Source organism: Durio zibethinus, chromosome 8 (genome assembly GCF_047325235.1).
Source record: "Durio zibethinus cultivar Kanyao isolate XHJ-2024 chromosome 8, ASM4732523v1, whole genome shotgun sequence".
NCBI lineage: Eukaryota > Viridiplantae > Streptophyta > Magnoliopsida > Malvales > Malvaceae > Durio > Durio zibethinus.
The window spans coordinates 25,095,973-25,108,712 of NC_143169.1; the positions used below are offsets into that span (position 1 = coordinate 25,095,973).

Consider the following 12,740-nt stretch of genomic DNA (forward strand, 5'->3'; position numbering starts at 1 on the left):
TACCTATGCTTGCCTCTATTTTGTTACTAAGATATTACTGCTAATTTGTAGCTTCCTATAGGCTGCAGTTGACTTCTGAGTCTGATTGAATACTATTTGCCTCTGGGTAGTAGTAGTTTTACATATAGGTTTGAACAAGTTTCTAAATGGCAGACCATACAAGCAACCCATCATTCGCATTTTGCTAGTCTTCGATAAGTAGTGAGCATTTTTTACACGGAAATTATTCCAGAAACCACCCAAAGGAAAGCATATAATCAAGTTTCTGGGCACTTACCTTGCACTAGAAGCGAGCGAATCCTTGATGAACAAATTTATCAGTAAACCGTAAATTTCTAAGCTAGCTCAGCACACCCTTTATTTCTACATATATATAGATATATTTTCATATAGTCACCTATAAATTCTAGAGCAATTTATATATTGAAAAAGCTTTTCAAGTCAGTTCCTGGTCCCTTCTTTGGATACCTCAATACCTTACTGAGTTACATAAAGTAAAAAAAAAAATACAAGAACAGGATTGCCAATTGTAAGCCGAACATACCTTCCAACATAAAATCTCTCCATAACCTTCAGTCATGTATAAAACTTGTTCAATGAACACGAAAAAGGAAGCAAAGAGGAAGGAGAAAACAACTAGGAAAGGGAAATCTACCAGATTGCGGGAACGAACATAATGCCTGTAAACTAGAACCGGACAACATCCTGGAGGCAATCATAAAAGTGAGAAATCTTAATCTTTTCTCTGCCAGAGTAGATTGCTTCTGCAGCTCCACCTTGCTCTCCTTGAGCAGCCATCTCAACCAACATATAAAGCTTCTTGATAGGCATCTATAAAAATGAGAAAACAGGTAAGAGTTAGTGTCAATAATAACAAACTTTCCATGCTTTCTCAAGTACTATAACCACATCTTTCTGTGCATCTGCTATGCGCACAAGCGCACGGAACTGAGGTTGAGTTTCATCTTTTCACTTTATATGCTCAAACATTGGCTAGACCAAAATGTATGTGTAAAACTAGGAAGACATCTAGCTCGAATTGAATGTTCCAAGTAAGGAGGACAGTAAACAAAATATCAACGCAGAAGCTCGGAGCGGATTTCCCCACTGGAAATTCATTATGGACATTCACATATCTAAACCTCAAATTTCTGGAAATAATCAGAACATGACACTCGATAGATCATTCTGCACATCCCTAGTCTCGACCTGTTTCCCTAAATAAACATTAAACATGCAAGCATGCACTCATCCATGGACACATGCTCAAATCTCCACCCTACCCCAACTCCTTGGTCCTTCCACTCCATAATCACTTCAAACAAGCACACATGCACACGTGTACATTCACATGAACAGTTGCACACATGAAGAAAGAATAAATGAAAAAGATGTGCCTTTGAATGAATTAAAAAGAGGTGTGTTGTTTAAACAAGATAACTAACAATTCACCCAATTAAAGATGAATAATTATCATCCACTAGGCAACTTCAAAATGAAATAATGTCAATTTTTTATGCAACAAAGCTTCCTCTAATTAGTCATTGGCATTAAATTATGCTTGCTTAATAATGGTAAAACCAGTGAGAAAACATTGAATTAAAAAACATTGCAATATGGAAAATGTCCTTAAATGTCACATGAGGGTAACTATGTTTAAACTCACATCATTCAGGGCTTCTGCAGCTGCACTGACATCTTCTTCAGCAAATACATTCAGTTGTTCCAACACCTGGGGTAGGAAAAAACAGATTGAACAAATTTAACTCAGTAACTCAAAGCAATACTAAACTATTTTGCCTGAGAGTTTAGGACAAACATGACAGTGAAGCATTCACTCAGAATGTCTGTCCAGATACTAAGACAAACTAGTTAGAAATGTAGTTGAGGAGGTTGTTATGGTATAACATAAGCATTAGCATTAACTGGGGCAAATGGGCACAGACAAGCCAAAGAAAGCAAAAAAATATATCATACCCATAGATGATTTCTGGGAAGAAACAAAATTGACAACATTATTACCTTCTTTGCATCATCTGTCTTCAATGTAGGAAGATGGTAGGTGACAGAGAAAGCATCGCAAATGCCAACTGAATCCAAGAAGCCCACCTCGCTAGTTGTCCCTATCACCAGAAGTTTTTTCCCCTGAAAAAAGCATTTGCACATTTGAATAACAATAAACTTAATTCAGACTAAAAACTATTAATTAAAAGTTACAAAGATTCTCAATTTACTTGTTGGATATCTGACTTAACGTATGAATCAAGTCATATCTTCTACTATGTTTATGATTTAACTAGTAAGCAGCATGGGATTTGTCAACAAGAGAGAGTGAAAGAGCAGATATTATCAACCTGGTTCACTTATCTTTATTTAATTAAAATAAAAGAAAAAAAAATTTACATTTTTCCCATGTAACCATTTGGAGTACTTGATCACAACGAAATACATAGAGAAACAATGGAACAAAGAGAAAACCTTAGGAGGAAGACGTTTGAGAAGAACCAACAATGTCTGAGAAATTAAATTTGAAAAACGGGGCCCAATAGCAACATACTCCAGTAGTCTGCAACAATAATTAACCAATTATTTCTGTCCACATTGCACATTTCAAGTCAAGAAGAGTAGCATAAGTTTCTGATTCCCCCAACCTTTCTATGTCATCAAGGATTATGATGCTCAAGGGTGACTTGTATGCATCCTCAAATACCTGCCAAAATAAAATAAATTCAATAGTGCTCTTAACTTTGTCTAATATATCTATCTATCTATCTATCTATATATATATATATATATATATATATATATATTACCCTAGCTTGATGTCTGATGCACAAATATTCCTAGTCATCAATTTCCAAATGTAAATCAGAATGTCTTTTATATGTGAGTGTAAAATAGCTTACACAGAAGCAAAGTTCCAGTTTACACCAGTAATTAATTCAAATAAAAGTATTCATATGACATCCAGATTTCAAGATCTTGGCACCACAAACCTTGACAATCTGTGCACATTTTGTACTCTCGTGAAGACCAATCATCGATTCAGCCGAGACCTACACAATTGGAGTTATAAAAATAATAAAAAGAGGAACCTTAACAAAAAATAAAAGGTTGCAATATATCCATACATGTTATGGGGCAGGAGCTTACTATCTTGACGTATGGGAAATCACTGTCAATGCCGACAGTAGCTGCTAATGCAGTTTTGCCACTGTAGAAATCAACTTAGATTCAGTTAAAGTTGAAAAAAGATGTAAAACAAAATGAAAAATCATGATGCCTACCTTCCACTTGACCCTTCTAAAAGACAAGTAACAAGAGGACTTCCTTTGCTTACTTTAACTTGCTCTACCAGTAGCATAGCTCTCTGATAAATGTGCTTATGCCGGTCACCACAATCCACCATGCCATTAAGCCTAAAAAAATATGTTATGTGAAATAATTCAGCAAAAGGTGCTCAAAAACAAAAGATATGAGTCATATTCTGCTAGAAATCTAAAAAAAAAAAAAAGAATTTTAAAAAATGAGAAAATATTTTAAATAATTGGACTTTAATTTCCCAAAAAGCCATCTCAAGGTTCAAGATAAACATCCATATTTTCCAAAGCCAACACAAGAACAATTATCTAAAAATCTAACCAAAGCACATAAGTAATTAGAATAACTGAACTGCAACAAAACTACTAACAAATGGCTGAAGGCAGAAACCCCAGAAGACAACATGCGATGCTCACAGCTCATTTCTTGTTTAAGCAAAGGAATTTAAAATTATTAAAAACTACAGAAGTTCAAGTTTCGAAGCATCATTGCCAAAACCATTACCTTCTAAAACTACTATTGTTAACATAAGAATGATGTAAATTCAAGCAAAATGGAAATTAACATCTTGTAATCGAAGAAATTTGTATTAATTTGAACCAAAAAAATAAAAAAAAATCACCTGCATCGCTCAAGGTCATCAGTTGAGGCTCCAAATGCAGGAACGATTTCTAGGAGCGCATTGAGAAAATCATCCATTGTAACTTTAATGTTTTCTTCATCCACTGGCTTGGTGAGATCATCCATACTTACTTGTCTATTCAAAGCAAAAGATACTGCACTTTTCACAACACCTTCAAGCTCTGCTCCACTGTAATTCTTTGTACGAGCAGCTGATACGAAAAGAAGTAATTAGAAGCTTGTAAGCTCTTCACAAAAGCTGGATACAGCTCAAATCATTGTCAACACCAGTGCATATGCTTTAGAAAAAGAAATTACTAAGCTCAGATACATCAAAAAGATAACAATAAAGATTTTACTCCAAGTTTAATCATCCAGAGGACCTGAAGAATATATCACAATCTATCGAAGACAAAACTAAGTAAAAGAAAACTTTAAATATCAATCATCAATAGAAGTCAGCCTGTATATTTTTTGGAGCAGATGGAGAGTGGAATAAATGAACCAAACTTTTAACCCTTTAATGGTTAAGTCATCCAAAGAAGTGAAGAATGTAAATCCCACAACCATAAATTACTAATAAACATACCAAGCTCTTGAAGGTTAACATCAGGAGCAAGAAAAGAATTCTCTTTCATCTTGTTTGTGTGGATCTGAAGAATCTGCAAACGACCATTTTCATCTGGAAGGCTTATCTCAACTTGAACCTCCAAACGTCCTGGCCTATAGAAGAAAAATATTCAAAGATTATATTAAGATGAGGACATTTTGTAGAGTAATCTAACTACATCAATCATCAACAAACTTTTATTGCTTAACAAACCAAAAAGTCCACAAAGCACACAGACTTGCACGCATAACAATGACATGGCTCACAATGCTGACAGCTACTTATTCCAGATCATAAATACAAATCTTATTCATAGGCCATCAAATTCTTAATAATAACTAACATTTTGCTGCAGCTGTAACAGGCTTTGGAAACGTTAATATCCCCATTTCACAACAATGATAACGTGCATCAATAATTTGTCTCTAGTCACTGGTAGTTAATCAAGCGTCTTAGCAGAAAGGATAATCTAATGTGACAAAGAGGTAGATAGATAGGTTTTCTTTGTGTGTGTATGAGTGTGTGAGTGCGTGAGTGCGTGAGTGTGTGTGTGTGTGTGAGACAGAGAGAGAGAGGAAAGAATGGAGGAGGGAGGGAGAAACCTCAAAAGGGCTTCATCAAGCAAATCCTTTCTGTTGGTCATTCCAATAAGCAAAACATTATTTAGAGACTCCACACCATCTATCTGAAAAGTAAAAGATCCCTTAGTTAAAATAATCAAATCATTAAGACATGCTAACCACATGAACCCAAGAAAATGACAGGAGACAAACAGTATTGATTTTTAAGACTCAGCAACTGTCAGTAACTAGTCACCGACCTTGGTAAGCAGCTGGTTCACAATGCTGTCGTGAACTCCAGTACCATCTCTAGTTGAGCCTCTTGACTGAAAAAAAAAAAAAAGAAAAAAAAAAAAACCACATATTCTGTCATGAAGAAAGTTCAATAATACAGATAAACAGCCTCAACTCAATTGTCTAGATATTCATTAGCATTGAATCTTTTATAGGTTCTGCACACATCCCAAGGGTATATATATGTAACTAGGCCAAATCACATATTCCTTCACAGGTTAAGAAATAAGCTGGCGTCTCACTTGAAATAACTTTTTTATGAAGATTCCCATGATATTCCTTCACAGGTTAAGAAATAACTTTGTTAGCATCTTAAACACAGCAACAGACATATAAAGATGCAAACATACTTGATCAACATCAGAGAATGATTCTAGGATTTAAATAATATCCAACTCTTTGCAACAATTTTGTCATCCACTATTTCAATATTTTAAAGAACATTGCAAACTGAATGTTAAAATGCAAAGGAAATTAGAAACAGGTCATAAAATAAGGTAAAAGCACTACTATTGATCTAAGGGATAAGAACATGTCTATAAAGCAGTCTTGTACCTTACAAATAGCATCAATTTCATCAAAAATTATGACGTGCAAATCACTGTCATCACCTGAAAAGTCAAAGAACACGTTGCTTTGTTATAAAATTAAAAGAGTAACCCAAAAAACTAAAACTAGTGAGTATATATCCCTTACCACGAGTCCTTTGATCATTCTCAGCATCGGCAAAGAGGTCCCTAACATTCTTCTCAGTTTCACCAACAAATTTGCTCAGGACTTCAGGGCCATTAACAATCTAAATGGATTCACCAAGAAGGAAAATATTGCACTATGTCAATTACAGTAACAAGAATATTTATCACATAGGCAAACATAATAGTCAATGAAGTCAAATGCAGCATCTCTGAAAAATGAATGCATGAAAGCAGTCTCAAAACAAGACATGAAGATACTATACAGTAGACTTTGCTCAAAGGAAGTTATACAGTCTGATGTAAAAACATCAACTACAGCAGCAACGAGAAGACAGAAGATAATATGATAGACAAAAACATAGAACTCTAAAACACACAATTGACATGCCCAGAAAAAGTATTATTCAATATTGTGTCCTGAAACAGCTTCCAAAAGCACAACCGAAAATGCTATTGATATCAGGACAACCATGGGATATGCACCAGACAGCAAAAGAATTACAATATCTCTAATTATCTACAGGCAAACCATCGTGTGTAACTTCAGGTCAAAATATTGAGATGAAACATGGACAAAAACATGAATTTTATTCCATCTGAAACATTAATAATCAGAATTAAATGATGAAAGAATGCAAGGCACAAACAGATATAAATCATGTTAACTAAAAAGGTGAACCAAACTTCAAACCTTTGGTTCCTTTCCATTCAACATCTTTCCAATTTGACGAGCCATGAGAGTTTTGCCAGTACCAGGAGGTCCATAAAGTAGCATGCCTTTTACATGCTTAATCCCCAACCTGGAACCTCAAAAGCTCTTATCAGAGCACAAATAAATAGGTATCTGACACAAATAGTATGGTATGAAGAAAAAGTTATGATACTTGTTAGTCACATGAGGAGGAAAAACACGAGAGGCAAAAGCTCTTCGAAATATATCGGCAAACTCTGCACTTAAGCCACCAATACCCAGTGACTGTAGATTAAACTCTTTTTGCCTAAAGATATTACTACTGGCAGCTTCACGTTGATTAACAATCTGCATTGAAAACACAAGTCAGTGAGCCATTAAAGCTAGTTGAATCAAGTTGATTAAATTATAATCATGATATGTAAATGTAATCTCTCTGAATGACAATGATGTCCTGGTCAAAACTCCCTTAGAAAAAAGATTAAAAAAACCAGAAACTAATAATATATTAATATCTAACCTTTATTCCACTTGAATTTTGTGCTTCAAAGATAATGTAGGTATCACTGGAAATCATCCCTCTTTCAGGAGCATTAGATGTTCCTTGCCCCTCTAGCTGAGCTTGATTGATTGTGAAAATATAGTTATTACCATGATACTCAAATGTAACTTTTTGCCCGGTTATCATAACCTGCAAAAAAAAAAGAGACCAGTATTCAACAACTTCAACAAAAAGCATCCATTCTTTCGTCAATGGATAGGAAAAAAATTCTTGTACATGTGTGCATGTGAGAGAAGAGAGACAAAGCAACAAACAAGCATTACACATGAGATATGAGGAAAATATGATAGTTAATGTCATAAGGCAAAATATTTTCCAAGTGTGAATTGATAATAAGAGCAACAAAACATTGATGTGTGCATTTGAAACATATCTCCTCCAACATCCCTTTATAATAGGCAAACAGCAGCTAGTCATACCTGATTCGTAAACCTCTTTCTAAGCTGATTAGCCAGAAGAACAGCATCAACCTACAAAAACAATGCACAGCATTTAATCCTACTGCCATCCAACTGAGCAATGTGATATCATCTAAGATAACAAACAGATCATAATACATTTGAAATCTCACCTGTTCATTTTTAGTGCCCTTCTTCACAAATTCCAGCTCGAGCCTAAGCAATGCAAGGTTAAAATTTTCAGGAGGAATAAATCTGCACGTTGTGGAGAGAGGGAAAAAAAAAAGTTAGTGACTAGTAACAGTTAGGACACCGAAAAATCGAAAGCTTCGGTTAATCGACCTGCTCACTGATACAGTGTCGCCATTAGAAACTTTTGCAAGCCGACGATGGATAGCATTTAGGGCAATATATCCATTGCGTATGCTTTCATGAGGATTATTTATAAGTTAAGGCCACCGAAGCAACAACTTCAAAGGAAAGATTTCAAAGTTCAATTGACAAATTTACATCTCCTAGAATTATCGATCGCAATAAGCACTGACTAATTTATGAATTTACATTCCATAATTTCAAATAATTTCCTGAAATAAAGTTTCAATAACAAATAAAGAGCGTCGACGGCTAATTGTCAACTGAAGTAATATGAATTATAGTAACATGAAATTTTCAATCAATAAAATTATGAACAATGCGATAATAAAATATCGTGTAAATTATAATTAAAACTCAAAATAAAGCGAAAATAAAGGAAAAAAGAAACGATCAAAACGGATATGAGATAAAAAGAACAAATGTGTCGCTAATGTTCGCGAGGAAGAGTTTGGAGCCAGGAACGGCGAAGTTGTGAAGATCGGAGGCCGAGCAGTAGGCAAGATTTGTCAAGGCGAGATCTGTGGATGGTGTGCCGGTGACAATCATGGTGGCCACCGTAGAGGATTGCGATCCGAACCGGCCTGCCATTGTTTGCTTTTTGTAGGAGATCTGTTGAGGAATTTGAATTTATTTGTAGAAATGAAGAGAGAAAAAAAATTTGTTTGCTTCAATCGAAGGAACTGAAATGATGCCAAAAGAAGAACGTCGGTAAATTTGGGTCTCGCGCGGGAGAGATACAATTGGTTCGCTGACTTAGCCGATACCCATATTTGTAAAATGAAAACCATCTGATAGTTCCTTATGGTCTTTCACGACATCGTTTTAAGGCTATCACTTTCTCCTTGTAAAGTGATTTTTACGGGATAAAATCACGGATTCAACGAGTTAAAGTGAATAATACCTTATAAGTTATTGTGAATATTGTGTTAGACTGATTTAAAACGCGGATGAAATTATTCTCGTGTCTTAAAGTTACACGAGTTTAAAGCTTAAGTCTCGATCATAATATTAATGTCAATTCTGAAGATATTAGCAATGTGTCACCGAAAACGATAAATTTTCGTTAAAATAGAAGAGAATGTCACAATTTTATAGAGTAATCATGAATTTTATATCAATTATGTATTAGAGTTGATATTGAAATATAAATATTTACATCATTTTTTCCTTGATCATGTATTCACATTCGGTTTCGTCGAGCTTTCGGCTCTCAAATGCAACCAGATGATTCTTCTGCATCAACACATTCGACTCTCAAATGCAATTGGATGGTTCTCTTGCATCGGCATGTCCTCTAAGTCTTATGCATTCTTATGCATCTTATACAATTTATAATTTTTTTTGAGATAATGTTCATTTGACCTATAAATTATTACATTTTTTTAATTTAATACTTAAATAAAAAAATTTAATCTAGTATTTAAATTTTATTTTCATATATTAAATATTTTTCTCTTAATATTATTAGAATAATATTGATGTGAAATTTAATTATTGATGTAATATGACACGTGATTACATATAATTCAAAATACGATTATCACGTGTTATTTTTAAAAATAAAATAAAATTTTTAAGAAAAAAATTTATTTTTTATTTTTTAAAAATAACATATGATAATTATATTACTATCATATGATAGTTACATATTATTCATATCAGTATTTAAATACCACATCATTATTATTCTAATTGTATTAAAGGATTTGGGACAATTTAATATATAGAAATGAAATTTAAATATTTCATTAGAAAGTTTTCTAGGTGTAACATTAGAAAAATTACAATAGCTTAGGGACCATTTGGGGTATTATCCCTTTTTTTCTCTTCCCTCCTTTTCTTTTCTTTTTATATGTTCTTGCCTAATGTTGATTAATAAGGCAATGTATTGTATTTCAGTTACTAATTATTAAATCCAGCAGTTTTCAATTTCAACTACTATAAATTTATAAATATATATATTTATACTAATAGAAAAAGGAAATAAAAGTACAAAAAAAAAAAACTAAAACCCCGTTTACACTTTGTATCTAGCTAAACCCTAGTGAGCCGGCTAATTAACTGACTAAACCAAAAAAAGAGAGAAAGCATCGCCATTTTTCATGGCTCAACGACGGTGCTTCCGATCACTGGCCCGCCACGCCACGACTCTCATTTCTCTTAAAATGACGCCGCCTCTCTCCACCCTCGAAGTCCTAATCCGAAAACCAAATCCTGCAATAACCATCCCCAGTTTGGAACCATCATGGTTTAACCTATGGTCCCACTCTCGTCACTTCTCGTCCAGCAAAAGCGACGACAGCGATAACGAAGTCGAAATGTTAGAGCTCAGCGATGGAGAAGCAGAGAACGACGAGACGCAGTCGGATTTGGATAGAGATTATTCTCCTGAGGAGAAGGAGGCGGAGGCCGCAGCTATTGGGTACAAAGTGATGGGCCCTCTCCAGCCGTCTGACCGGGTATTCAAAGAGTATGAGCCAGTTTTCGCAGTAGTTCAGGTATTCATGTGTTGGTTTTGGTTTATTTCGTTGTTTTGGGTCTTAAGGATCGAAAACGTTTTGATTATTTGTTATTTTAAAAGATTGGATCGCATCAGTTTAAGGTGAGCAATGGGGATTGTATTTTCACGGAGAGGTTGAAATTCTGCGAAGTCAATAACAAGGTAATTTTGTGGGTTCTTTATTTTGCATATTGAAAGTTTATTGTATCTGGATTTAGATTACACCCTTTTATCGTCTATTGATGCATTTCTAGGAGGATTTTAATGGTTGGATGACATTTGGACAAAATGGCACTAGTTTTTTTCCCTAAGATTTATATATATAGCTAGCATTATTGCATTGCTGTTTTGAATTATGAGCAAAGTATTTGTTGAAGATATGCAGCTGATTTTGTTGGATGAGTTCCTTTGCTTTATTCATCGGCTGATGTTGATTACTGAGCTTTGAGTCTTGACTCATTTAAGTTGTTTCTTGCATTAAAAGAAATTGTCAACTTGACTCATTCTAGTTTTTTCAAATAGCGAAGATCCTAGCATTTTAATAGAACCTGCTTCATGTTAATAAGGTTTATCTTATATAATAAGGGTTAGAGAGAGATATGAAATTGGGTGATACCTCTAGAAATGAAAAGGATGGTAGCTTGTGCAACATTGTAAATGTTCTTTATCATCGTGTTTATGTAAAATTGAAGAGAACGCTTTATATGAAAACTTTTGCTTATTGGTACAGAATGACAGGTTCGTAAGAAGTTATCATATTTATGAGATTTGCGACTGATTAATACAAAAGCATTATGTGTTTCAATTAACTATCAATGGTTTTCCTTATCTCTTTACCTTCTGTGTTTTAGAAGTCAAACTATTTACCCTGAATTTTATTAGCCTCTGACAAGTTGATTCTTTTTCATATGTTTTTTGAAAAGTTAATTACACTTATTTGTGTGTATCTCGTTTTTTCCTATTTAATTGATTCCCTAATCCCTATGCTTCCATGGCTATCTATTGCAGTTGATTTTGAACAAGGTTCTCTTGCTGGGCTCACCTACCCAAACAATTATTGGTAGGCCTATACTCCCATATGCAGCTGTTCATGCTGTTGTTGAGGAGCATGTAAGCTTCACTCTCCTCTTTCTTTCTCTGCATGCCATACACCTTACATTGTTTTAATGACATTAAATTATCTAAAGTGCAAAAAGTTATCCTTATATGTCCTTCTGAGACAGATATCTTCCTCTTTCTTTTCCTTTTTTTTTTTTTTTGGGGGGGGGGGGGGGGTAGACAGTTAAGTGATTGTGGTCTGCAGATCATTTGTCTCTAAAAGCAATAAGCATTAGGTAAGGACATGCCACAAACAATAACTGCAACAACATTTACTCATTGGGGGTGATATTTCTTATGACTAACTCTTTAGGTCGTGCACCTGTTTAGTTATGGTATTTTGTTCTTCCTCTGTCAGGCATTAGATGCTAAGGTGATTATTTTTAAGAAAAAGAGAAGGAAGAATTATCGTCGAACCAAAGGTCATCGTCAGGTATGTTAAGGACCATTTGTCTGAACAATTGTAGTTCATTCAACCAGACTACATTAGTGTTAATAATTCTTGATTGTTGTTCTCATGTGTCAGGAACTGACTAAGTTGAGAATAACTGATATACAAGGCATTGAAAAACCAGAAATCAAAACCGATTGGAAGCCATTAAGGGCAGCTGTTAAGAAGCCAGAGAAGATTGCTGCCCCTGTTTAAGAGAGATATTCTCCCCCTGTTTGAGTGGTGATTGTACTCACCTTCCAGATATGGTCTATGTACATTTTGGATATCCTGTGAAGCAAAATTTTACCAAACCACCCAGGTACCCATCATGGCATTGGATTTGTCCACCCATGCATTTCTACACCGAGTGAGAAAAGAAATATGCCCATGCTAAATTTTTGTTGATTGTATTTCTTGCTCCTTTATTTTTATTAAGTAGTACATTTCACTAATTTCCAGTTGAAACAAATTTTGGTTCCCAATTATCATAAGAGAAATTCCTAGATTTTTAATCCTTTGAATCTCTTAGATTTACTTGAAAATGGGATCTCAAAACAATGGCTGCAAAGACTATCTAAAGGG

General features: G+C 34.5%; 2 protein-coding genes across 3 annotated transcripts; one reads left to right on the forward strand and one right to left on the reverse strand.

Annotated features, from left to right (window-relative positions):
- Positions 1-400: 400 nt before the first annotated feature.
- LOC111278180 (vesicle-fusing ATPase-like) lies at positions 401-8,847 on the reverse strand. 2 transcript variants are annotated; one of them, XM_022864734.2, is made up of 22 exons: positions 8,531-8,847; positions 8,095-8,190; positions 7,926-8,007; positions 7,774-7,824; positions 7,313-7,483; positions 6,986-7,140; positions 6,793-6,901; positions 6,103-6,202; positions 5,962-6,017; positions 5,373-5,438; positions 5,155-5,237; positions 4,532-4,665; positions 3,944-4,154; positions 3,288-3,419; positions 3,154-3,214; positions 2,997-3,056; positions 2,652-2,710; positions 2,479-2,566; positions 2,023-2,145; positions 1,667-1,732; positions 656-831; positions 401-570 (listed from the first exon to the last, which is right to left on the reverse strand). In XM_022864734.2, the coding sequence occupies exons 1-21, from the start codon at positions 8,713-8,715 to the stop codon at positions 688-690; spliced, it is 2,232 nt and encodes a 743-aa protein (XP_022720469.2). In that variant the 5' UTR covers positions 8,716-8,847; the 3' UTR covers positions 401-570; positions 656-687. The 2 variants fall into 2 exon arrangements, with proteins under 2 accessions (XP_022720469.2, XP_022720468.2); XM_022864733.2 differs by having other exon boundaries at positions 401-831.
- Positions 8,848-10,125: 1,278 nt separating this feature from the next.
- Positions 10,126-12,672, forward strand: LOC111278182 (large ribosomal subunit protein bL21m-like). The gene is made up of 5 exons (XM_022864737.2): positions 10,126-10,625; positions 10,709-10,789; positions 11,636-11,737; positions 12,084-12,158; positions 12,252-12,672. Exons 1-5 carry the CDS (start codon positions 10,230-10,232, stop codon positions 12,369-12,371), a joined length of 774 nt encoding a protein of 257 aa, XP_022720472.2. The 5' UTR covers positions 10,126-10,229; the 3' UTR covers positions 12,372-12,672.
- Positions 12,673-12,740: the final 68 nt, after the last annotated feature.